This window comes from Xenopus tropicalis, chromosome 8 (assembly GCF_000004195.4).
Source record: "Xenopus tropicalis strain Nigerian chromosome 8, UCB_Xtro_10.0, whole genome shotgun sequence".
In the NCBI taxonomy this organism is placed as follows: domain Eukaryota; kingdom Metazoa; phylum Chordata; class Amphibia; order Anura; family Pipidae; genus Xenopus; species Xenopus tropicalis.
In genome coordinates, this window is record NC_030684.2 from 3,831,059 (window position 1) to 3,857,775 (window position 26,717).

The 26,717-nt window shown below is 38.9% G+C and overlaps 3 protein-coding genes across 5 annotated transcripts; all 3 read right to left on the reverse strand.

Moving 5' to 3' along the window:
- Positions 1-76: 76 nt before the first annotated feature.
- On the reverse strand, positions 77-8,048 carry LOC100497003 (nicotinamide N-methyltransferase-like). 2 transcript variants are annotated; one of them, XM_031890753.1, is made up of 3 exons: positions 7,943-8,048; positions 2,111-2,318; positions 77-697 (listed from the first exon to the last, which is right to left on the reverse strand). In XM_031890753.1, exons 1-3 carry the CDS (start codon positions 8,022-8,024, stop codon positions 268-270), a joined length of 720 nt encoding a protein of 239 aa, XP_031746613.1. In that variant the 5' UTR covers positions 8,025-8,048; the 3' UTR covers positions 77-267. The 2 variants fall into 2 exon arrangements, with proteins under 2 accessions (XP_031746613.1, XP_031746614.1); XM_031890754.1 differs by lacking the exon at positions 7,943-8,048 and adding an exon at positions 5,951-6,053 and having other exon boundaries at positions 80-697.
- A 1,855-nt stretch (positions 8,049-9,903) lies between these two features.
- Positions 9,904-16,118, reverse strand: LOC100485824 (indolethylamine N-methyltransferase). The gene is made up of 5 exons (XM_002935102.3): positions 15,764-16,118; positions 15,593-15,658; positions 13,322-13,516; positions 12,561-12,768; positions 9,904-10,505 (listed from the first exon to the last, which is right to left on the reverse strand). Exons 3-5 carry the CDS (start codon positions 13,467-13,469, stop codon positions 10,076-10,078), a joined length of 786 nt encoding a protein of 261 aa, XP_002935148.2. The 5' UTR covers positions 13,470-13,516; positions 15,593-15,658; positions 15,764-16,118; the 3' UTR covers positions 9,904-10,075.
- A 4,678-nt stretch (positions 16,119-20,796) lies between these two features.
- Positions 20,797-25,038, reverse strand: LOC100485981 (nicotinamide N-methyltransferase). 2 transcript variants are annotated; one of them, XM_031890746.1, is made up of 4 exons: positions 24,960-25,038; positions 23,077-23,253; positions 22,461-22,668; positions 20,797-21,655 (listed from the first exon to the last, which is right to left on the reverse strand). In XM_031890746.1, the coding sequence occupies exons 2-4, from the start codon at positions 23,222-23,224 to the stop codon at positions 21,226-21,228; spliced, it is 786 nt and encodes a 261-aa protein (XP_031746606.1). In that variant the 5' UTR covers positions 23,225-23,253; positions 24,960-25,038; the 3' UTR covers positions 20,797-21,225. The 2 variants fall into 2 exon arrangements, with proteins under 2 accessions (XP_031746606.1, XP_012825242.2); XM_012969788.3 differs by lacking the exon at positions 24,960-25,038 and adding an exon at positions 23,375-23,486.
- Between the last annotated feature and the right edge of the window lie 1,679 nt (positions 25,039-26,717).

Below are 26,717 nucleotides of genomic sequence, written 5' to 3' on the forward strand. Positions count from 1 at the left end.
TCAATGTGTAAGAGAAAGTAAACTCACCCATGGAAGCACATTTTTAACCATTCATTATTTTTCTTATTTATTTCTCAAAACAATACAGATTCAAACATTACACACTGTTTTTATACATTTTGATGATGGCACCCCTATAATTTCACAAAAATTGGGAACATTTTATGCAATAGGGACTAGACTAGACAAGAATAGATATAACATTACAAATTTAATGCAATTATTAATGAGAGAAATATAACTGCAAGTGGGTATGACTCTGACCAGTTAAACCGCCTTTTCTTTACAGCACACAAAATAGGTAATTGCTTCATAATCGCTCAAAAGTGATTTAAAGTCCCTTTTGTGAGTTTCAGAGCTCAAGATACTGCACCCGGCTTCTGTCAGAGCCTTTTGTATGAACTCTTCATTGCACTTCAGTGCAGCAAACTTGTGTTGGCCGACCGTGTAATAAGAGATGTTGATCAGTGCCATTAAGATCAGGTGACCTCCAATCTTCAGAAGGGATAACAATTTCTTTAGAAGGTTTATATACATATTGTGATCTTTGCTAACTAGCTCCAAGTAATAAAGAGTGACTATACAATCTGCTTGGGGCAACACAACTGCACCCAGTGGGTTCTCCTTGGTGATGTCCCATTTTACCACTTGTTTGATCGCCCTTCTGGTTTTTTCTTCTTGCTTCTTCCACTCTGTACTGAAAAACAACACATTATTTGCAGTGCAGTTGAAGAATACAGAAATTAGCACTTTTTTTACTCTATTTATCAGTGGTAGAGGTAGAGCTCTATGACATTTTTTGCAAGTCGTTGTGTTTAATGTTGAAAAATAACACATAACTAACAAGTAAAACCCTAGCTTTTAACTAAACAAGAGGGAGGAAAACAAGTCCTGTTTTCTCAAGAAAAAACTGTTTTCAGTTTTGGATCCTATGCTCCATTGAGAACCTCTGTTAAGATAAAATCAACCCCAACAAGGTAAGTCTGTTTTCTGAACTGAGATTTCCTCAGGGTGCCTATTCTGGGTTTTTTTTTATATTTTTTTCAAATTATTTTTGTTCATATAACAATATAAAGCCTCCAACTACTACAAACCCTGTGCAGGAGCAAGATTCACATAAACAAGCTTGGTGATTTGTGTATTAATATGGCAAAGTGTCCAACCTTTTGGGCTTAGACCCATGTAACATTTTGGGTTTGGATAAGCAATCAAGCAATGTATTGGGCCTGTCTAAGATGGAAACATTTTGTGCTGACATAAAGAGCTTAAAAAACATTTTTGCTTATCCTTAGTACTCTATTAAGTACTAAGTACTTAAGTTTTTTTGAGACACCTTGCTTTAAAAATACCACCCTGATATTTCTGGACTATAACTCCCAGCATAAAGCAGAACTAAAGCCTAACTAAAGAAGTAGGCTATAAATTATTTTTTGGGGCTTCTGGATGAGCCAAAGGCAACCACACCCCTTTGGCAGGGAAGATCTGTGCCTCCAAAGATTCCCCCAGTAGCCCCCCATCTTCTTTTCTGTTAATCACTGCACATGCTCCTGTGCTACTGTTGGATACTGAGCTTAGGGACTGACTCACAATATACAGAATATACATTTCACAATATATGGCCGATTAGTAATTAATAAAGATAATTACTACATGGCAGCCCAGAAACCAGTGCAATTAGCATCAGAATGTATTAATCAGCCCTGTAGCATCATCTTATATGACAGGCCAACCTCATTTTCTACTTGATAATGCGACCCCTAAACTCAGCTTCTCAACAGCTGCTCAGAGCCCACTGAGCATGTGCAGTGTCACATTCTCAAAGGTGGGGAGCGCCTTTGATGAATTTGAAGGCCTGGATCATTGCTGCTATTGAAATTCCAAAACTTTAGGCTGGTGCAGTATATAAAATATTTCATTTTCAGCCTGTTTTATTTTTGGGGTTTAGTTCTCCTTTAACACTTGATAATATTTTGCCGTAACCTGGGGTAATTTAGTAGTCCAGCAAAATCCATGTAAAATAGGGTTAATCAATGATGGTTAGAGCTTCTTCAAGGCCACCACGGGTTCTTGAAACCATAAATAACCCAACCATAGTCTTTTATCGTCTCACCTTTGCCCTTTAAGTGAGCAAGCAAACTCTGCGGCGTGGGATTGTTTTGCCCCTCCGGGTTCATTTCTCACCCAGTTCTCCAAGGCTTTCATAGAGGGGTTTGAAGATTCCAACAATATAATATAATTGAAGAAATCAGCGGCAACAAAGTTTTCAGACAAGTTACCATCAACTGAAATATTCATCAACGTTTCTCCCTTCACAGAACCTACAGCCGAATACAAACAAAAAATATTGTTTACTTTTTTAACATTCATGCCCGTGGCATAGAGGCAGGTGGGTAATATACAGATCATATTTTCGAGTAGAATTACTTAAACTGCGCCTTCAACACCTCCTACATGTCACCTAGATGGCGCATACATTTTGGGTTTATACGAAACTTTCCTCTATAACAGTGTCCACAAAATGGTGCCTGCCCTCTTGCTGTGATTGTAAATTTCAAGACTGATGGAAACAAAATTTAAATAATTAATATGGTGTAAGTAAAGTTTAATTTGCTCGACTAACACAATAGAAAAGGATTTGGAATTTCTTATTAGAGTGACAGGTCCCCTTTAAAAACTGATTTTCTACAATAAAATAGTATCTTGCGCGTGATCCCAACTAAGATATAATTACCCCTTATTGGGGGCAGAACAGCCCTATTGGGTTTATTTCATGGTTAAATGATTCCCTTTTCTCTGTAATAATAAAACAGTACCTGTACTTGATCCCAGCTAAGATATAATTACCCCTTATTGGGGCAGAACAGCCCTATTGGGTTTATTTAATGGTTAAATGATTCCCTTTTCTCTGTAATAATAAAACAGTACCTGTACTTGATCCCAACTAAGATATAATTACCCCTTATTGGGGCAGAACAGCCCTATTGGGTTTATTTAATGGTTAAATGATTCCCTTTTCTCTGTAATAATAAAACAGTACCTGTACTTGATCCCAACTAAGATATAATTACCCCTTATTGGGGCAGAACAGCCCTATTGGGTTTATTTAATGGTTAAATGATTCCCTTTTCTCTGTAATAATAAAACAGTACCTGTACTTGATCCCAACTAAGATATAATTACCCCTTATTGGGGCAGAACAGCCCTATTGGGTTTATTTAATGGTTAAATGATTCCCTTTTCTCTGTAATAATAAAACAGTACCTGTACTTGATCCCAACTAAGATATAATTACCCCTTATTGGGGGCAGAACAGCCCTATTGGGTTTATTTCATGGTTAAATGATTCCCTTTTCTCTGTAATAATAAAACAGTACCTGTACTTGATCCCAACTAAGATATAATTACCCCTTATTGGGGCAGAACAGCCCTATTGGGTTTATTTAATGGTTAAATGATTCCCTTTTCTCTGTAATAATAAAACAGTACCTGTACTTGATCCCAACTAAGATATAATTACCCCTTATTGGGGCAGAACAGCCCTATTGGGTTTATTTCATGGTTAAATGATTCCCTTTTCTCTGTAATAATAAAACAGTACCTGTACTTGATCCCAACTAAGATATAATTACCCCTTATTGGGGCAGAACAGCCCTATTGGGTTTATTTAATGGTTAAATGATTTCCTTTTCTCTGTAATAATAAAACAGTACCTGTACTTGATCCCAACTAAGATATAATTACCCCTTATTGGGGGCAGAACAGCCCTATTGGGTTTATTTAATGGTTAAATATTCCCTTTTCTCTGTAATAATAAAACAGTACCTGTACTTGATCCCAACTAAGATATAATTACCCCTTATTGGGGGCAGAACAGCCCTATTGGGTTTATTTAATGGTTAAATGATTCCCTTTTCTCTGGAATAATAAAACAGTACCTGTACTTGATCCCAACTAAGATATAATTACCCCTTATTGGGGGCAGAACAGCCCTATTGGGTTTATTTAATGGTTAAATGATTCCCTTTTCTCTGTAATAATAAAACAGTACCTGTACTTGATCCCAACTAAGATATAATTACCCCTTATTGGGGCAGAACAGCCCTATTGGGTTTATTTAATGGTTAAATGATTCCCTTTTCTCTGTAATAATAAAACAGTACCTGTACTTGATCCCAACTAAGATATAATTACCCCTTATTGGGGGCAGAACAGCCCTATTGGGTTTATTTCATGGTTAAATGATTCCCTTTTCTCTGTAATAATAAAACAGTACCTGTACTTGATCCCAACTAAGATATAATTACCCCTTATTGGGGCAGAACAGCCCTATTGGGTTTATTTAATGGTTAAATGATTCCCTTTTCTCTGTAATAATAAAACAGTACCTGTACTTGATCCCAACTAAGATATAATTACCCCTTATTGGGGCAGAACAGCCCTATTGGGTTTATTTCATGGTTAAATGATTCCCTTTTCTCTGTAATAATAAAACAGTACCTGTACTTGATCCCAACTAAGATATAATTACCCCTTATTGGGGCAGAACAGCCCTATTGGGTTTATTTAATGGTTAAATGATTTCCTTTTCTCTGTAATAATAAAACAGTACCTGTACTTGATCCCAACTAAGATATAATTACCCCTTATTGGGGGCAGAACAGCCCTATTGGGTTTATTTAATGGTTAAATATTCCCTTTTCTCTGTAATAATAAAACAGTACCTGTACTTGATCCCAACTAAGATATAATTACCCCTTATTGGGGGCAGAACAGCCCTATTGGGTTTATTTAATGGTTAAATGATTCCCTTTTCTCTGGAATAATAAAACAGTACCTGTACTTGATCCCAACTAAGATATAATTACCCCTTATTGGGGGCAGAACAGCCCTATTGGGTTTATTTAATGGTTAAATGATTCCCTTTTCTCTGTAATAATAAAACAGTACCTGTACTTGATCCCAACTAAGATATAATTACCCCTTATTGGGGGCAGAACAGCCCTATTGGGTTTATTTAATGGTTAAATGATTCCCTTTTCTCTGTAATAATAAAACAGTATCTGTACTTGATCCCAACTAAGATATAATTACCCCTTATTGGGGGCAGAACAGCCCTATTGGGTTTATTTAATGGTTAAATGATTCCCTTTTCTCTGGAATAATAAAACAGTACCTGTACTTGATCCCAACTAAGATATAATTACCCCTTATTGGGGGCAGAACAGCCCTATTGGGTTTATTTAATGGTTAAATGATTCCCTTTTCTCTGTAATAATAAAACAGTACCTGTACTTGATCCCAACTAAGATATAATTACCCCTTATTGGGGGCAGAACAGCCCTATTGGGTTTATTTAATGGTTAAATGATTCCCTTTTCTCTGGAATAATAAAACAGTACCTGTACTTGATCCCAACTAAGATATAATTACCCCTTATTGGGGCAGAACAGCCCTATTGGGTTTATTTAATGGTTAAATGATTCCCTTTTCTCTGTAATAATAAAACAGTACCTGTACTTGATCCCAACTAAGATATAATTACCCCTTATTGGGGCAGAACAGCCCTATTGGGTTTATTTAATGGTTAAATGATTCCCTTTTCTCTGGAATAATAAAACAGTACCTGTACTTGATCCCAACTAAGATATAATTAATCCTTATTGGTAGCAAAACAATTGTATTGGCTTTATCGAACAATTAAATTATTTTTTGCTGGATTTAAGGTATGATGATCCAAATTATGGAGGTTTCCCTTATCTAGAAACCCACAGGTCCTGAGCATTCTGTATAACAGGTCCCATACCTGTACAAAAATGTTATTTTAACTTGAAGCTAATGACAATTTTGCTTTCTATTGCATATTATTGATGAAATATTACATGATTTATGGATATTTACAGTGCAAGACAACTGTGATTAACTTTTAGTATTTATAATGTAGCTCACACACCTGATGAGAATAAATTATAGAGAAATTCCAGGGCATTTTCCAAAAACTCCTTCTTGGAAATGGTCTTATCAGCCCCGACTTACATGTCATAAAAAAGACAAGGTTCAAGTCCAAAACTCGATTTTTTTCAATTGTTGCAGACCAAGTCAGGATTTTCACAATAACAATTTGAAAAAGTCGAATTTTTAAAGATTTTTCCTTTTGACTTTTTTTTGTACGTATTAGACATTCAGGAAAAAGAATTTAGGTGAATTTGAAAATTAAAAAAAAAAAAGAGAAATTAAGATGTTTTAGTAAATCTGCCCCTTAGGGGCCCATTCAATAGAGCACAAATTTTTGTTACTTAAAAGCACAATTGGAAAAATTTCGTAGCAACCACAGTAATTTCTGATGTTCGGAAATGTCACAAAAATTTGTTTCTTGGACGTAAGAAAAATCGTGGTTGCGATCTGAAAGTCATAATATTTTCGTATACGAATGATTGTAAAGGGCACAAAAAACATTCTGGCTTTGAAACCTCAGTGCATGATTTTGGAAGCCTCCCATGGACTCAATGGCACTCTGCAGCTCCAACCCGGCCCAAGGAAAGTCTCCCATAGGGCTCAATGGCACTCTGCAGCTCCAACCCGGCCCAAGGAAAGCCTCCCATAGGGCTCAATGGCACTCTGCAGCTCCAACCTGGCCCAAGGAAAGTCTCCCATAGGGCTCAATGGCACTCTGCAGCTCCAACCCGGCCCAAGGAAAGTCTCCCATAGGGCTCAATGGCACTCTGCAGCTCCAACCCGGCCCAAGGAAAGTCTCCCATAGGGCTCAATGGCACTCTGCAGCTCCAACCCGGCCCAAGGAAAGTCTCCCATAGGGCTCAATGGCACTCTGCAGCTCCAACCCGGCCCAAGGAAAGTCTCCCATAGGGCTCAATGGCACTCTGCAGCTCCAACCCGGCCCAAGGAAAGTCTCCCATAGGGCTCAATGGCACTCTGCAGCTCCAACCCGGCCCAAGGAAAGTCTCCCATAGGGCTCAATAGCACTCTGCAGCTCCAACCCGGCCCAAGGAAAGCCTCCCATAGGGCTCAATGGCACTCTGCAGCTCCAACCCGGCCCAAGGAAAGTCTCCCATGGACTCAATGGCACTCTGCAGCTCCAACCTGGCCAAAAGATACCGAAGCTCGAATGAATAATGAAAAAATACGAAAAGCATGACTTTTTCGTGGAAGAACATACATAAGACAAAAAAGTTGTACTATTTGAACGATATTATTGTGGTCAGTACAAAAAGGTGTCAAAATGACAAAAAAAAACGATTTTTTTTCTGAAAAAAAAATCGTACTTTTATGAATGGGCCCCTTAGTGTTACATCTCATGTAGTTCAGTAACATCACATAATGTGACATTTGTTGTAATGGACTCTCTCACCTTGAACCATGGGTAATATTCTGGCAGGAGGCAGCTGACACAAGATGCTGGATATATATATATATATAGTATAAAAAAGACCAGCAACTCCGGGATTTCTTGTGAAAAATCAAAACATGTATTCAAAGTAGCATAAACAGCCCTGAGAAAGGTCCCGATGGGGACCGAAACGTTACGTCGGCTGTTTATGCTACTTTGAATACATGTTTTGATTTTTCACAAGAAATCCCGGAGTTGCTGGTCTTCTTTATACTATTGGAACCCTTTACCGAGCACCCGAGGTATGTTATGTAGCGGTGTGCCATCCTTTGTGTATATATATATATATATATATATATATATTGGTTATATCATAGAAAGTCGGTATTTAAGGGGGATTTTGTACGCTCAAAACGTTGGAACTTTTCTAAATAAAACTTTTTGGTTATTAGTTAAGTGAGTGCGGTACTCTTTCCTTTTTTTTATTTCTCTTTACCTTCCCCCGGGGCACAGTTGGCCTTAAGGTTAAGAGTAGTGCTCCTCTTTGGTCCTGTATATATACCAAAAAAAGCAAGGTCTAACACAAAGTTTAATACTCACGGTTGGATTCCCGAGGCTGATGCTTGCTCAGCACTGGATAAACTGTGTAGTCGAGGCGCTTGGTTCTCTTGATGAAAATCATGAACAAACAACATGTTATTTACAAATGATCCTGTGACCATCTGACAGCAATTTAAAAAAAAAAAAAAAGATATTTCTTGTCTGAGATAAATGTAATCTCAGTTGTTTGTTAAACCATTCTCACATTCTTACTGTGCCAAATTGTTTTTTAAACTACTGTATCCCCCAATCAGAGTGCAGGCTCTATTAGCCCACACCTGTGGGGGAACAATATTTATGGCCGCTAGAGGCCAGCACTGGCAATTCATTTTCACTTCATCATGGTCTTTGTGCTCTGGTATCCAAGCATGCAGCAGATTTAAGGCAAAACATCACAATTCTCTTTGGAAGAGGGTACATCTTTTATCCACACATATTTTTAACCAGAGGTACCTGTTTACAGACAAACAATGACAAAATACGAAACTAAAATGTTGATATTAATTATCAACAAATTATTGACAAACTATAATTCACTCAAACTGTATTTGAATAAATAATAATAACATAATGATGCTCTTGGTAGACACTTAGGGGCAGAAAAGGCCGAGGTGCAAATTATAGACCAGTTTTACTGGCCAGGTTTAAAATACGAAGTGAAAAACTACTGTGCCTCCTGTCCTACCTGCTAATTAATGGCTCCATCCTGGCATTTTTGTAGCTCATTGGTGCCCTTGCCCATTATCTAGGTACCATTTGAGTGTATAGCAATAGATTTGGTAGGCCCCCTGGTAAATCTGCCTGAGGGCACCAGTACATTTTGGTTATCCTTGACTATGCCACCCGATATCCTGAAGCTATTCCTCTAAGGAATGCTTTGTCTAAAGCAATTGCCCACATGTTCTCCAGAACAGGGTTTCCCAAAATGATATTGAGAGATCAGGGTACCCCATTCATGTTACATACCTCTGTCTACCATCCACAGACGGATGGGCTAGTTGACATTCTCCACCCCTGAGGGCAATTTTCTATTTAGGAGAATGCCTTTTGGTTTGCAGACAGCCCCCGCAGCATTCCAGATAGCTATGGATAAGCAGTTACGACCCCACCAGAGGTACACCTCTGTCTACCTGGACGATATTGTAATTTTCAGTAGGGACTGGGAGTTGCATCTTCCCAAAGTCCAAACTAAAAAGCAGGTACGTGCATTCCTGGGAATGGTTGGGTACTACCGACCCAATTTTGCACTATATCGGCCCCATTGACTGACCTGACCAAAGGTCAGAAGTCAGTTATAATTGAGTGGAACACAGAAGCTAAAAGGGCTTTCATAGAACTCAAGTTCACCCTTTGTCATCACCCTGTGCTGGTGGCTCCTGACTTTGTGGTTCAGACAGATGCTTCTGATGTAGGTCTGGAAGCTGTACTGTCACAAATCCTCAATGGGGAGGAGCATCTAATAGTTTTCCTTAGTTGAAAGCTGACAGCAGCTGAGAGAAACTATGCAATAGTGGAGTGAGAAAGTCTGGCCATCAAGTGGGCCTTGGACTCACTCCATTATTACCTCTTAGGAGGAAAGTTCTGCTTGGTGTCTGACAATGCCCCTCTTACCTGGATGAAGAGTTTGGGTATGTGGTTGAGCACAGACCCGAAAAACAGCATGCGAATGCAGATGCTCTTTCCCGGGTCCATTGTTTGGGCTCTTCCATTGCCTCTGCCTCCCCTGGGTTGAGGCAGAGGGGGGGATATGTACAAGTCTTTGCTGAAAATTTTCCCGGAAGTTTTGTGAAACAATTCGCCAATGGCAAAATGCAGAAATTCCTATGCCTGCTGAAAAAATGCACTCATCACTAACTATCCCATGTGTAACAGGAAGTAAACACCCCATGGAAGCACATTTTGAACCATTCATTGTTTTGTGTCAAATTTTTTTTTGCAAAATGATACAAATTCACATAATATCTGTTTTCAAGACCAGTGATTTTTATTTTTCAATTTTGATGAAAATCTGGAAAATTGGGAATGTTTTATGTATTAGGGACACAAATCTAAATGTAGAAGTGATAATAATCCAAATTTAATGCAAGATTAATGGGAGAAATATAATTGCAACTGGGTTATGCATCTCACCAGTTAAACCGCCCTGTCTTTACGGCACACAAAATATGCAATTGATTCATGATCCACCATAGGGGATTTAAATTCCCTTTTGTGAGTTTCAACGCTCAGAATACTGCACCCGGCTTCTGTCAGAGAATTTTGTATGAACTCTTCATTGCACTTCAGTGCAGCAAACTTGTGTTGGCCGACTGTGTAATAAGAGATGTTGATCAGTGTCATAAAGATCAGGTGACCTCCAATCTTCAGAAGGGATAACAATTTCTTCAGAAGGGTTATATACATATTGTGATCTTTGCTAACTAGCTCCAAGTAAAAAAGAATGACTATACAATCTGCTTGGGGCAACACAACTTCACCCAGTGGGTTCTCTTTGGTGATGTCCCATTTTACCACTTTTTTGATTGCCTTTCTGGTTTTTTCTTCTTGTTTCTTCCACTCCGTACTAAAAAAAAAAAGATCTGTGGTTCAGAATACTTAGCACTTTTTTTTACATTAATTACTGGAGGAGCTAAACCTCTATGACATTCTTTGCAAGTCACTGTGTTTTAAAAAAATGACAACCAGCTACCAAGTAAAACCTTTGTTATTAACTAAACAAGAGAGTGGTAAAGCATAAGTATAGTTTTCTCAAGAAGAAAACCCATTTTCTCAAAATTCACATAGACAAGCTTAGTGATTAAAGTGCCCAACAATTTAGCCTTGGCCCCATGTAACATTTTAGTTGGGATAAACCATCAAGCAACATTTTGTTTATTTCTCAGATATAAACATTTTGGGATGACATAAGCCCCTAAACAAATTTTTTGGCTTATCCTTAAGTACTTTATCAAGCCAAGACCACAGTGACCCTGAAGATCAGGAGAATTGTATTGAGAGATGTTGCTTTAAAAACTACCACCCTGTTAGTTCTGGACTATAATTCCCAGCATGCTTTAACCTTTAAAAATACTTTGCAGGACCCTGGGGGGTAAATTGTAGTCCAAAATCCAACTACAGGTATCAGACCCTTTATCCAGAAACCCATTATCCACAAAGTTCTGAATTACAGAAAGGCTCTCTACCATAGACTCCATTTTAATCAAATAATTCACATCTTTTAAAATGGTTTCCTTTTTTTCTGTAATAATAAAACAGTGCCTGTACTTGATCCCAACTAAGATATAATTACCCCTTATTGGGGCAGAACAGCCCTATTGGGTTTATTTCATGGTTAAATGATTCCCTTTTCTCTGTAATAATAAAACAGTACCTGTACTTGATCCCAACTAAGATATAATTACCCCTTATTGGGGCAGAACAGCCCTATTGGGTTTATTTCATGGTTAAATGATTCCCTTTTCTCTGTAATAATAAAACAGTACCTGTACTTGATCCCAACTAAGATATAATTACCCCTTATTGGGGGCAGAACAGTCCTATTGGGTTTATTTAATGGTTAAATGATTCCCTTTTCTCTGTAATAATAAAACAGTACCTGTACTTGATCCCAACTAAGATATAATTACCCCTTATTGGGGCAGAACAGCCCTATTGGGTTTATTTCATGTTTAAATGATTCCCTTTTCTCTGTAATAATAAAACAGTACCTGTACTTGATCCCAACAAAGATATAATTACCCCTTATTGGGGCAGAACAGCCCTATTGGGTTTATTTCATAGTTACATAGTTACATAGGGTTGAAAAAAGACCAGTGTCCATCAAGTTCAACCCATCCAAGTAAACCCAGCACACACAACCCACACCTACCAATCTATATACTCACATACATAAACTATATATACAACCACTAGTACTAACTGTAGATATTAGTATCACAATAGCCTTGGATATTCTGATTGATCAAGAACTCATCCAGGCCCCTCTTATAGGCATTAACAGAATCTGCCATTACCACATCACTAGGAAGGGCATTCCCCAACCCCCTCACTGCCCTCACCGTGAAAAACCACCTACGCTGCTTCAAATGGAAGCTCCGTTCCTCTAAGCTAAAGGGGTGACCTCTGGTGCGTTGATTGTTTTTATGGGAAAAAAGAACATCCCCCAACTGCCTATAATCCCCTCTAATGTACTTGTACAGAGTAATCATGTCCCTTTTCTCTGTAATAAAAAAACAGTACCTGTACTTGATCCCAACTAAGATATAATTGCTCTTTATTGAAGCCAAAACAATCCTATTGGATTTAATTACTGTTTAAAAAAGTAGACTTAAGGTAGGAGATCCGAATTACAGAAAGACCCCTTATCCAGAATACCCCAGGTCCTGAGGATTCTGGATAACTGGTCCCATACCTGTACATTATGGTAAAGCAACAGTTGTTAGATCCCATTTATGGCCACCATGGGTTCTCTCTCTTTAGATCTCACTAAGGAAATAACCCAACCATAGTCTTTTATCTTCTCATGTAAAATATGGTTAACAGTGGTTAAAGCTCCTTCAAGGCCACCATGGGTTCTTCAAACAACAAATAACACAATCCTAGTCCTTTATCGTCTCACCTTTGCCCTTTAAGTGAGCAAACAAACTCTGCAGCGTGGGATTGTTCTACAGCTCCGGGTTCATTTCTCACCCAGTTCTCTATGGCTTTCATACAGGCGTCGGAAGATTCCAGCAGTATAATATTGTTGAAGAAATCAGCGGTAATAAAGTTTTCAGACAAGCAACCGCCAACTGAAATATTCATCAACGTTTCTCCCTTCACAGAACCTACAGCCGAAAAGGAAAATAACTGAAATATTGTTTACTTTTTAACATTCATGATATAGTTTGGGGGGTTCATGATATTGTCCAATACTTTCTACAGGCTATAGATGAAACCAAATCCAAACAGGATCAGAACCATAGGTGATGTGGCTTCAAAACACCGGAGATTTGGAGGTGACAGAGATCATTACACTTTCTGGATTGTTCTCAGGTTTTAAAATGTCAATTAGAATGATGTGTTGGTTCAGTATTCAGAGAGAATTGAGTATTTTGGCCCAGAGACCTGGGTTCAATGCCTGATTATATATGTCTTTCCTTGTAAAGTTCCTGGGTGCGTAAAATATTGTTTTGGCTTGATCTACTGGCTTCTGACTTCCTGCTTTGTTCCTGTCTACGCTGTTTGCTGCCTGCCCTGATCTTTTGCCTGAATTCACCTAAAAGACTTGCTTAACCCAGTGTATACCATGTATTAGACATCCTCCTTGGTCCCGACCTTAACCCCAATAAGGGCCACCAGGGGACAGTATTCTCAGTATTTATAATGTAGCTCACAAACCTGATGAGAATAAATTATAGAGAAATTCTAGGGCATTTTCCAAAAACTCCTTCTTGGAAACTGTCTTATCGACCCCGACGTACATGTTAAAAAAAAGACAAGGTTCGAGCTCTTCGTCATGGTAGTCCTTTAGCCTTGAGCAGCTCATAGTGAGGTTTTCCTAAAAAGTGCCGTTATCTTGTAAGCAAAGGTCACCTTTTAAATGAAATTAAAACATATGTATTAAAACTCAGGGGCCAATTTATTAAAGTACAACAGGCACGAAATACAAAAAAATCATATTTGATCTTTTTGTGCGTATTTTCTGCTACTTTTTTGTATAGTCGTGCAACTTTTTCATATTTTGCGTGACTTTTTTCGTAGTTTGCGACAAAATTTGTGCAACAAAATCGTATTGTCCCGCAGAATACGAAAGTTTCGGATTCATTCAAGCTTTGGTATGGTGACTTTCCTTGGGCCGGGTTGGAGCTGCAGAGTGCCATTGAGCCCTATGGGAGACTTTCCTTGGGCCGGGTTGGAGCTGCAGAGTGCCATTGAGCCCTATGGGAGACTTTCCTTGGGCCAGGTTGGAGCGGCAGAGTGCCATTGAGCCCTATGGGAGACTTTCCTTGGGCCAGGTTGGAGCTGCAGAGTGCCATTGAGCCCTATGGGAGACTTTCCTTGGGCCGGGTTGGAGCTGCAGAGTGCCATTGAGCCCTATGGGAGACTTTCCTTGGGCCGGGTTGGAGCTGCAGAGTGCCATTGAGCCCTATGGGAGGCTTTCCTTGGGCCGGGTTGGAGCTGCAGAGTGCCATTGAGCCCTATGGGAGACTTTCCTTGGGCCGGGTTGGAGCTGCAGAGTGCCATTGAGCCCTATGGGAGACTTTCCTTGGGCCGGGTTGGAGCTGCAGAGTGCCATTGAGCCCTATGGGAGACTTTCATTGGGCCGGGTTGGAGCTGCAGAGTGCCATTGAGCCCTATGGGAGACTTTCCTTGGGCCAGGTTGGAGCTGCAGGGTGCCATTGAGCCCTATGGGAGGCTTCCAAAAACATGCACAGAAGGATCAAAGTCAGAAAGGTTTTCCTGCTGTTTATGATCATTTGGATACGAAAATTTTGTGACTTTTGGATCGCCAATATGATTTTTCATGATATTATCGCTCTGAAAAGCAATTAAATCCAGTGAATTGTTTTGCCTCCAATAAGGGTAATTATATCTTAGTTGGGATCAAGTACAGGTACTGTTTTATTATTACAGAGAAAAGGGAATCATTTAACCATTAAATAAACCCAATAGGGCTGTTCTGCCCCCAATAAGGGGTAATTATATCTTAGTTGGGATGAAATACACATACTGTTTTATTATTACAGAGAAAAGGGAATCATTTAACCATTAAATAAACCCAATAGGGCTGTTCTGCCCCAATAAGGGGTAATTATATCTTAGTTGGGATCAAGTACAGGTACTGTTTTATTATTACAGAGAAAAGGGAATCATTTAACCATTAAATAAACCCAATAGGGCTGTTCTGCCCCCAATAAGGGGTAATTATATCTTAGTTGGGATCAAGTACAGGTACTGTTTTATTATTACAGAGAAAAGGGAATCATTTAACCATTAAATAAACCCAATAGGGCTGTTCTGCCCCCAATAAGGGGTAATTATATCTTAGTTGGGATCAAGTACAGGTACTGTTTTATTATTACAGAGAAAAGGGAATCATTTAACCATTAAATCAACCCAATAGGGCTGTTCTGCCCCAATAAGGGGTAATTATATCTTAGTTGGGATCAAGTACAGGGACTGTTTTATTATTACAGAGAAAAGGGAATCATTTAACCATTAAATGAACCCAATAGGGCTGTTCTGCCCCCAATAAGGGGTAATTATATCTTAGTTAGGATCAAGTACAGGTACTGTTTTATTATTACAGAGAAAAGGAATCATTTAACCATTAAATAAACCCAATAGGGCTGTTCTGCCCCAATAAGGGGTAATTATATCTTAGTTGGGATCAAGTACAGGTACTGTTTTATTATTACAGAGTAAAGGGAATATATATATTGTTGGCAGAAAAAAATAATTAAAAGCTATTAAAATATTAACTAAATTAATCATCTTTTTGGAAATACATCCCTACTTAACACAAAAGCCATTAAATCAGGTTACAATACCACCAGCAGAAAATACCTTTCAGTGTAACATTTCATATAATTCACTTAAAACACAAAACAATTCAACATTTGTTGCAGTCAATGGCTTTCAGCTCCAAACACAACATTTAATACTCACGGTTGGATTCCTAAGGCTGACGCTCGCTCGGCGATGGATAAACTGCGTATTTTTGGGCACTTGGTTCTGTGGATGAAAATCATGCAACAAACAACATGTTATTTACAAATGATCCTGTGACCATAAAAAAACGATAAATGTAAATTCAGTTGTTTGTAAATTCTTTCTTACTTGTCAAAATGGAGGGTACATCTTTCATGCACACAAATGATTAACCCCAGGTACCTGTTTACAAACAACGGCAGAAGAGCAAAATACGGAACAAAATGAAAAAAAAATATTTGTAAAATAAAAGTGTCATTATTAATAATCAACGAACGGCTGAAAAAATATCATTCGCTCAAACGGTATTTGAACGACTTTATTACATTCGCATGCAGTAGCAGTAATGCAAGATGTGGGTTTGTCACATTATAGTGGGAGTAAAATTCATCAAATGTATTGTCAACTGTTAAAAATATAAGTGAAATTGTACAGGGTCGGACTGGGGGGTGCAGGGCCCACCGGGGCTCCCACCCCAGGGGCCCTGCAGGTGCCCCAGCCGCATCCCCTAACCCCCCCCAGGGGCCCCCCTAACCCCCCCGTAGCGCGTATAAATTGAATGCGTAGGGGAGGAACAGTCAGTAGGGGGAGCGCCGGCAAACATCGGTCTGGGCCGATGGGGCCCACCGGGATTTTTCCCGGCGGCCCAGTCCGACCCTGAAATTGTATTATTCTGTCGATTTCTATTCATTACTAGTGATGAGTGAATCTGTCTTGTTTTGCTTCGCCGTAAAATTCGTGAAATGACAAGAAAATTCGCAAAACGCGTCTGTCATGTGACTTTTTTGTCGTCAACATCATTTTTTGTCCCCTGCGCCTGTGACCGCACCCATTTTGCGTGACAAATTTATCACAAGTGAATTTTCATGAAACAATTCACCAGTGGCGAAATGTGTAAATTCATTGCGAATCTGTGGTTGGCAAAAAATGTGCTCATTGCTGTTCATTATGATATATATTCTTTTTTGAGATGGTACTGTGCAAAGTGTGGTTGAGCAGCAGTGTTTTTATTGCCAATAGATTCATCACAATAGTTCAAGCTAGACTACTATATTTATTCTGCAGAAAGCTTTACCATACCTGAGCAACAGCCCTAGAAACTCTCTGTGTTTGTTCAACAAAACAGCTGCCATTTTAGCTTGATCACACATCATTTTCCTGCCTGTATCTCTTGCTGCTGAGGGGAGGGGGGATAAGGGTGGAGGGAGAGGGGAGGAGAGAGAAGGCGGAAGGGGAAGGAGAAGGAAGCTACACAGGCTCATGGCTACACAGGAGGCTTGAGCTTAAAGAAGGAAGTCTGACACAGAAGCCCATGTGTACTGAATAGAAGAAAAGAAAATGTAGTGTTTCTTTTCACAAAGGACTCAGAGCGGCAGTACTGTGAGTGTTTATGGCTGTTTACAGAGACCATTCTGATTAAAGGGGAAGGAAAGGCAAAGTCACTTGGGGGTGCCAAAATGTTAAGCACCCCCAAGTGACTTTAACCGCTTACCTTGTACCCCGGGCTGGTGCCCCTGTTAGGAGAAAATAGCACCAGCCCGGGGCACCTGGAGCGCAGCACTTCCTCCTTCCGCCTTCCACTTCCTAAACTGCCGGTGGCCGGGCATGCACAGTAGAGCGAAAAAGCCGACTTAAATGTTTAAGTTCGGCTTTTCACTCTACTGCGCATGCGCGCGCAGCGAAGCCGGAAGGAGGAAGCGCCGGCAGCTACCCCGGGCTGGTGCTGTTTTCTCCTGACAGCGGCACCAGCCCGGGGTAAAAGGTAGGCGGTTAAAGTCACTTGGGGGTGCCTAACATTTTGGCACCCCCAAGTAACTTTACCTTTCTTTTTCCTTTAAGCTTAGTTTTAACCTTTTATTCTCCTTTAAAGACACTACATGATTCTTTAAACTTTTAATGAACTACAGTTTCCCCTCCTCCTCAGCAAACTCTGAAACATGGAATATTCTTCAGCTCACGGTTCATTGCTAACCCAGTTCTCTCGGGCTTTTATACAGAAGTCTCAAGATTCCAGCAATATATTTTTTGAAGAAATTGGCATCAACAAAGTTTTCATACACGGAAGAGCCAAGCCAAATAACAATCAATGGGGCTGTTTCACTAAAGGTCGATAACGCTTATCGCATGCTTTTTTGCTTTAAAAAGCATGCAATAATTAATTCCTGATTCATTAAAGTTATTTTACATGTGTAGAGATGTATATCGCATGCGCAGAAAAACGCACTGCATTTATTAGCCAATAGAAATAATACTAACGCATGATTCACAAACACATATGAAGGGTTAAATGCACTAAATATCACATTAGTCTGTACGAATATTAACACCTACTTGGGGTAGGCGGTACTTAAAGAAAATTGTGTTTCCCATGACTTGGCACAGGATGTGCTCCATCTGCTATTAAGCTGATTTTTCTTTGTTAAATTAGTAAATATAACTGCCACGTCTATCAAAATTGCACACAAAATATTTTTGTTCATACAGTGTCTACAGAAAAAATATGAGAGGGTGCTGCATACCACAATCAAAGGAACATAAACACAAAGGGGCAGATTTAACAAAATGTGAGATCAGAGCTCACCACAGAAAAATTCACGCACTCTCATCTACATGAACTCAAAAAGTTTTTTCGAAGGTGAATCTCAAAAAAATCTTGCCTTTTTTCTGTGCAACAAAAAATTGTTGCCCGTGTCAAAAAAATTGTTACACACGTATTTTTTTGATGCATGAGTCTCTTTTTGATGCGTGTGTTAAAAAAAATTGCCCCACGCAACAATTTTTTTGGGACGCACAACATGTTTGCCAGTTCACTAAACGTTTGCAAGATTCACATAATTTTTCGTCAAAGCCAAACGGGACAGATTCCCTCATCACTAGTTAGTAAATGTGCCCGAAAGTGTTATAATGCATATTATCCTATGTAGTGCTACCATAATATAAAGCTCTTCATGACATTAGTTCCTGCACCGGTGGAGCATTCAATATAAGAACACTATCACATTTACAAATTTTATCAGGGCCAATTAAGCTGCCTCTATATTTTTAGCATGTGGAAGGAAACAGATGGAAAACCCATGAAGACATGGGGAAACATACACACTCCTTGCAGATACTGTAGGTACAGTTCATAAAGTACATAAAAATACAAGCATAGGGAACCAGCAGAAGATGTTACATGGCTGTCCCTCATTCCTGACTGTCTGCTAAGTCCAGACATCCAGCCTCTCTTATCCACCTTTATCCTGTGAAAATCATACCTCCACAAAAGGTGGCTTTGATGGTTTACCAGCCCATTCTTGTTTACGCATAAACAAATAGCATGCACCTCCTGAAAATGTAAGTTGTAAGCTATTTACCAAACAATGACACAACTGTTTGCACTGTTGTGTAGTGTACTCCTTGTGTTAAATTTGCAAAAAACCTTATCTATATTATCAAATATAATATAAAGGTATGACCCCCCACACATCAAATCATCAAATCAAATAAGCTGCTTCCAGTCTCCCACTGTGAAAACAGGGCCTGCTTGCAATGGATAGCACATTGTGAGACTGATAGCTGACACTACAAGTAGTTGTGTATAGTCTCCCAATGTGAAAAGAGGGCCTGCTTGCAATGGCAAACCGTGCTTATGGCAGGCAGGCCCTGGTTTCACAGTGGGAGTCAGAAAGAAAATATAGGAAACTTCTGATAGACATGACCCAAATACTTACCTAAAAGCTATCCATGAGGCAGCACAGAATCAGAATCCGGTAGAATGGTCAGGCAGGCAATGGTCAGTTCAGGCAGCAAACAAGGAAGGTCAAGAACGGGCAAAAGGTCCAAACAGGCAGCAAGTGAGAGAAGTCAGATACAGGCAAGGTCAAGAACACAGGAAAACAGTAGATAAGCACACCCCGGAAATCAGCAAGGAAAACCTATGTTGGGCAACGAATACAGTGCAGTGAGTGCTTTAAATATTTGAATTTCGCGCCGAAATGACGTCACGCGCGCGCCGGAGAAAACTCGAGTGCGCATGCGCACGCATCAAGAACGCACATGCGCATAAGGAGCAGAATGAGGCGCGTGCACGCGCCTAGAAGATGACGGCGGGCGTCCCCGCACCGGAGGAGGCGGCGGGCGTTCCCGCCGCCCCGCTAGACCACCAGGTATCATTACAACAATGTAGAGAGGGTCATCCTTTTGTGTTGGTGCAACTTCTGGATGTACAGTCATTTCCAAACTTGGTAGCCAAAAAGCAAAGTAGAAGTTAAGTCCTCACCAAAGTGCCATAATAGTGTCTTTATTCAAGGCAGGTTTTTCCACGGTGTAGAAAAGCATTTCAAAATTTGGACACCTCCCAGCATTTCAATATTTTGACTACCTTTTGACCATCATGAGGTGGTTGCATAATGATCTTGCTCCTAACCTTAAAAATATAAGTATTTTCAAGTCTTGGGAAGTATATTAGAAGGAACTCCAGGTTCTGAAGACCCCTCACTTCCAGTCCATGTTGGGTTATGGACTTTACTGGGGGAATTAACCAGGAGGGAGCAATAGCACTAAGGTGGGTGTGTTCAAAAGTCCATGTGATCAGAGTTCACATGGATAAGTCTCTTTCTGAGTCTGAGTCTCATTTTAAAGTCAATTTTTGCAATCCTTATATGCAGAACTAGTAGTATTTGAAGCCAAAGCAATACTAATTGGCCCAGCACCATCCACTTAATATCTCCTACTCTTTCTCCCTTTCTGGTCCTTGACTCAACTGGTGGCTCCCAAACCCCTGTTGGATGCTCACCCTCCGGCCCTTTGTTCACTCTCTTTTCTCAACTCTTGCACCCTAGGCAGCTGCCTCTCCTACTTAGATCTGGCCCTGCTTAAGGCAAGACTTAAGACCTAGTCTATTATTCTGTCAAAGAAAGGCTTAAATATCAATTTATTAATTTGGAAAAAATGCACTTAATTATTCTCCCATACACTCAAAACCCCTGGAATGGATGTATATAGATCTTTCACATCAATGGTACAGAGTATGAGCCTTCTCTCTAATATTGCTTTTTCATATAGAGTGTTAAGAAAATGCCTTAGGGATGTATCAAAGCCATCCACAACTTCTTAAGTAAATAGATATCAATATGTATATAGAGCTAAAGGCTGTAATAAAGATTACACAGCAGAAACAATAAGCCTTCTGATTGGTTTATTTTTGTTCAATAAATGATACCTGTCAATCTGATCAATCACACCACACATCAGAAGATGCTACTTATGAGTAAGAATCCTTGCCATAGAACAAAAAGGAAGTGTTGCATTTTTTCAGACAGGAAGTAGAGAATCTTGCTTGTGTAACAGGAAGTAAACGTCCTCATAGAAGCAGGTTTTCAACCATTACTTTTTTCTTTTCGAAGCAACACAGATTCATAGAATATTGCGCACTGTTTTCAAGCACAATGATTTTTTTCTATTTTGATGATGGTATCACTGTTGAGACCATGAGATTAGGAAATATTTTATATATAAGCAGCACTAACCTAAGAGTAGATATAATCATTCAAATTTAATGCAATATTAATGTTAGAATCATTATTGCAATTGAGGGTGAATCTGACCGGTTAAACCACTCGGTCTTTACGGCACACAAAGTAGGCAATTGATTCATATTCGGTCAAAGGGGATTTAAATTTGCTTCTGTGAGTTTCAGTGCTCACAACGGTGCAACCGGCTTGTGTCACAGCCTTTTGCATAAACTCTTCATTGTGGGCTAGTGCACCAAACTTGAATTGGCCGACCATGTAATAAGAGATGTTGATCCCTGCCATCATGACCAGGTGACCTCCAATCTTCAGATGGGATAACAATTTCTTTAGAAGGTTTATATACATATCGGGATCTTTGCAAATGGCCTCCAAGTGATAAACAATGACTATACAATCTGCTTGGGGCAACACAACTGCACCCAGTGGGTTCTCCTTGGTGATGTCCCATTTTACCACTTGTTTGATTGCCCCTCTGGCCTTTTCTTCTTGCTTCTTATACCCAGTACTGAAAAACAACACATTTGCTGTGTTTAAGAATATGTATATTATCATATATTATTATTATTATTTACCCTATTTATTGGAAGGGCTAAAGCTCTATGACACCCTCTTGCAAGTTACAGTTTTTGATGTTAAAAAGACAGACAGCTGTCAAGTTAAACCCTGGCTTTTAACTGAACAAAAGGGAGGAAAAAAATATGCATAGTTCCCCCCCCCAAAAAAAAAACATTTCTCCTTACAGCTCATTGCAGTTTTGTTGCACTGGAAAAAGCATTTATACAGTCTATAAGATCTCCTCTGGTGGGACCAAAGGTAGAGGTACTTTGGGGCAGGTAGCGCTACCTGAGGAAACTAAAGAGCTCTTGGGAAAGGGACTTTGCCAGAGACTGAACTGGGTAAGGTTATTCCCATCAGGAGTGGAGTGTGGGACTGCATCTTGGGAAAGACTGTGCTGGGAGTTGGCTAAACCACATGGGTTTCCCAGAGCAGGGTTTATACAGTTCTGTTTGCATTTAATAGTTATTGCTATTTCTAAACATTTATACAAAGATTTTAGCTGCTGCAAAACTGTCTGTGATTTATTTCCTAGTGGAATTCTACTTAGATGTGCTCCTCACTGATGGAGGCAGTTTAGTGACCCTGAGGAGCAGGAGAAAAATGTTAATGAACGAGTTTGCTTTAAAAATACCACCATGATATTGCTCGACTACAAGCATAATAAAGCCCTTTGATTGTTTTGCCACATTGAATTCTTTCAACTAGATTTTAACAACAGAGAATAACAGGACCATGGTCTTTTCTCACCTCACCTTTGCCCTTTAAGTGAGCAAGCAAACTCTGCAGCATGGGATTGTTCCGCAGCTCCGGGCTTATTTTGGATCCAGCTCTCTATGGCTTTAATAGAGGAGTCTGAAGATTCCAGCAATATGATATTTTTGAAGAAATCGGCAGCGACAAAGGTTTTAGACACGTCAGAGCCAACGGAAAGATTTATCAGTGTTTCTCCCTTCACAAAACCTAAAGGCAAAAACAACAACGGTCATTTCTGAACTATTGTTAAAGGGGACCTGTCACCTTATCGCCATGCATGTGGTGATATTTAACCCTTCCCAAACCTTATTAGCATATGCCAATTCAGATTCGGTTCGGTATTCGGCCGAATCCTTTATGAAGGATTCGGAGGTTCGCCAGAATCCAAAAATGTGCATTCGGTGCAACCCTACTTGGGATAAACAAAAAATTACAGTCATAAATCATCTTGAATTAATTCATTTAGGAGAATAGAGTACAAAAAGTTCTCTTAATTTTGATTTGTTAATACTGATTTTGTTTTCTAATGCTTAACATTCTTTTACAAAATATGAAGCAGAACAATTCAAAGTAAACGTTTCAGTATTCTCAATATTTATAATGGGGGTCACATACCCGATGAGAATAATTTATAGAGAAAGCTCAGGGGATCTTCCAGCAGCTCCTTCTTAGCAATGGTCTTATCAGCCCCGAAGTACGTGTCAAAGAGAAGACAAGCATCCAGATCTTCATCAAGGTAGTACTTCTGCTCTGTGCCGCTCATAGTGAGGGTTCCCCAACAGTCCCGTTACCCTGAAAACAAAGGTCATTTAATATCAATCAATTGAAATTAAAATACTTGTATCAAGACTTTTTATCCATGAGCTAATGAATTTTATCAGTAAAGATACCAAACACAACATTCTGTACTCACGGTTGGATTCCCGAGGCTGACTCTCGCTCAGTGATGGATAAAGTGCTTAGTTGAGGAGCTTGAATTTGTGGATGAAAATCATGAACAAACAACATGTTATTTACAATACAAAGTTTAATACTCGTGGTTGGATTGATGAGGCTGACGCTCGCTCAGCGGTGGATAAACTGTGTAGTCGAGGCGCTTGGGTTTGTGGATGAAAGTCATGAACAAACAATATGTTATTTACAAACGATCATGTGACCATGTGACAGCAATAAAAATAAATAAATAAGAGATAAATGTAAACTCAGCTCTTTGTAAAATTTTTCTTACATTCTTATTTGGTAAAATGGAGGGTACATCTTTCATGCACACACATTTTCAACCACAGGTACCTGTCTACAGACAATGGCAGAAGAGTAAAATACGGAACAAAATGTAATAAAATATATGTAAAATAAAAGTGTCTTTATTAGCGATGAGCGAATTTTTTTGCCAGGCATTGATTTACAGCGAATTTCCGCATTTCGCCATTGACGAATTGGACGCGATTGCGTAAAAAAGCACGGGCGACAAAAAATAGTCATGGGCGACATAAAAGAAGCGGGGGACAAAAGAAAAATCACAGAAGTTGAAACTGTAACCTTTCCGTAACCTAATTAGTATATGCAAATTAGGATTCGGATTCGGTATTCAGCCACATAGTAAATCTCAGAAAAGCTGCAGCGTTTTTCCTTTGCCACATTTTTAAAAAAAAAAATCAGTGTTAGTAAATGAGTAAACCACAAAAATTCATAATATTTTAAGTTTACAAAGCATTAATACAAACCGTTGGCGTCTAAGAGCAGGCGACGTTATATAGAAGTCAATGGCAGCTCTTCTTTTTTAGTTCATAAAAGTCCACAACCATCCAAGGAAAAATGTAAAAACCACAAAAAAGTTCTTCTTTTCACAGTTTTACCACTTTCTTTTTTGTTTGTGCTTTTTTAAAAAAGGCTCTTTCAATGAGAATGTTGATATATGGGCCTCCAATGTTTATTATTTATTGGAATTTGTATTAAATTTATCTAAATATTATGTGATGTATGGATATTACAATTCTATCACCCTTTGGTTGGCTTTCTGTATTCTCAGTATTGATAATGGAGCTCACACTCCTGATGAGAATAATTTATAGAGAAATCTCAGGGGATCTTCCAGCAGCTCCTTCTTAGAAATTATCTTATCATCCTCGACGTACGTGTAAAAGAAACAACATGGATCAAACTGGTAGTCTTTATGCTCTGCACAGCTCATAGTGAGGTTTTCCTAAAAGCACCGTTATATTATTAGCAAAGGTCACTTCATATCTTTTAACCGGAATTCAAATGTATGCATTAGTACTAAATAAAGAGAAGGAACAAATGTGTAATGCTCAGAAATCATTAGGTTTTAGGGTTTTTCATACCATGAACCAATAGGATTTCAGCAAGGAAAAACAACGCATACTGTTATAAAATATAAAAATAATATAAACATATAATGTAAACTATATGCCAGCTAGATCTCAATACAATGCTTCTCAGTGTCACATCTCATGTAGTTAAGATGAAACATCAAATACCTTGGAATTGCCTGTAATCAACACTCTTGCCCAAAATCCTGGGTGATATTCTGGAAGGAGACAGTTGGCACAAGATGCTGGATACATACAGGAGATACACTCCTTGGTTCTGTGCATTTATTGTTGCTGAAAATCATGAATAATCAATGTATTATTTACCAAGGAAGTCAGCAGAAACCATGTGACAGCGAGTAAAGAGACCGTGTCCTGTCTGCTCTCCTTTACCTATCCCTCCCTGTTTTAAATATTTTGGCCCTCTAGCTAGTAATCTTGTCTAAATATTGTGAAAGATAAAGTTTTCCCTGGAGAAAATACATAACAAAAAAGTCAACATGGGCAGCTCATTTATATATATATATATATATATATCCAAAAAAGACCAGCAACACCGAGTTATGTTCCAAAAACAATCAATTGTGTATTAAAAACGCATGAACAGCCAATGTTACGTTTCGGTCCCCATCGGGACCTTTCTCAAGGTATATATATAAGGTATATATATTATCTTCAAAACTAAAGAGGCCGGTCTCTGTGCTAATGTATCCAGTCATTTAGCCTGAGATGCAGGGTTCAGACTGGGGGGTGCAGGGTCCACTGGCACTCCCAGCCCAGGGGACTCACACCCCACCAGGTGAAACCTGCCCTGGCCCCAATGGAGATTGGGAAAAAATCTAAAAATGCTTTAATGTTACAAAAAACAAATGACTTCTATAAAAGCCTGCCAGTTAAAAATTTGAATTGAAAAAATATGTTAAATAAAAAAATCTATTAAAATATTTGTTTGTTTTTCTAAAAAAATCTGTAAACCACTAGAACCACAAATTAAATAAAGATTGTTACAATTTGCCATAAAAAAAAGCCCCCACTTCTATATGACAGAAAGCATTTAGTTGGCAAAGTTATAATAAATCACAAAAAAAATCCGTTTTTTTGCACAAAAAACACAAATTGTGAGAATAAATCATGAACATTAGTAAATGCTCCCCTAAAATGCACTTACTAACAATAAACAAATGAATTAAAAAATATATTAGATATTTACTCAAACTATATTTGAACAATAAATTTCATTTTATGTAAGTAAAGAAACAAAAACATGAGAGCAACTGTAAATACCTAAAGGATATGGGGAGTGTTTCTCAGAGAAATTTCCCATGACTCAGTACAGGATTTGCTCCATCTGACATTCAGCTGATTTTTCTTTGTTAAATTAGTAAATATAACTGCCACGTCTATCAAAATTGCACAGAAAATATTTTTCTTCATACAGTGTCTACAGAAAAAATATGAGAGGGTGCTGCATACCCCCATCAAAGGAACATAAACACAAAGGGGCAGATTTAACAAAATGTGAGATTAGAGCTCACCGCAGAAAAATTCACTCACTTTCATCTACATGAACTCAAAAAGTTTTATAGATGATAAATCTCAAAAAAATCTTGACCTTTTTCCACACGACAAAAAATTGTTGCCCGTGTCAAAAAAATTGTCAGACATATGTAGTTTTTTTGATGCATGAGTCTCTTTTTAATGCATGCATTAAAAAAATTGCCCAGCCCAACAATTTTTTTGGGACACACACCATGTTTGCTATTTCACTAAACTTTTCTCAATGCAAAATGGAACAGATTCACTCATCAATAGTTAGTTAATGTGCTCAAAGGTGTTATAATGCATATTATCCTATGTAGTGCTAACATATTATAAAGCTCTTCATGACATTAGTTCCTGCACCGGTGGAGCATTCAATATAAGAAC

Excerpts from the sequence above, each read along its gene's own strand:
- LOC100485824 (XM_002935102.3), bottom strand. The coding sequence starts at position 13,469 with ATGAGCTGCTCAAGGCTAAAGGACTACCATGACGAAGAGCTCGAACCT. Across the intron at positions 12,769-13,321 it reads CTATAATTTATTCTCATCAG|GTTCTGTGAAGGGAGAAACG; the intron begins GTTTGTGAGCTA and ends TTTCGGCTGTAG. Across the intron at positions 10,506-12,560 it reads TGCTCACTTAAAGGGCAAAG|TACGGAGTGGAAGAAACAAG; the intron begins GTGAGACGATAA and ends TTTTTTTTTTAG.
- LOC100485981 (XM_031890746.1), bottom strand. The coding sequence starts at position 23,224 with ATGAGCGGCACAGAGCAGAAGTACTACCTTGATGAAGATCTGGATGCT. Across the intron at positions 22,669-23,076 it reads CTATAAATTATTCTCATCGG|GTTTTGTGAAGGGAGAAACA; the intron begins GTATGTGACCCC and ends TTTTGCCTTTAG. Across the intron at positions 21,656-22,460 it reads TGCTCACTTAAAGGGCAAAG|TACTGGGTATAAGAAGCAAG; the intron begins GTGAGGTGAGAA and ends GTTGTTTTTCAG.
- LOC100497003 (XM_031890753.1), bottom strand. The coding sequence starts at position 8,024 with ATGATTTTCATCAAGAGAACCAAGCGCCTCGACTACACAGTTTATCCA. Across the intron at positions 2,319-7,942 it reads TCAGCCTCGGGAATCCAACC|GTTCTGTGAAGGGAGAAACG; the intron begins GTGAGTATTAAA and ends ATTCGGCTGTAG. Across the intron at positions 698-2,110 it reads TGCTCACTTAAAGGGCAAAG|TACAGAGTGGAAGAAGCAAG; the intron begins GTGAGACGATAA and ends GTTGTTTTTCAG.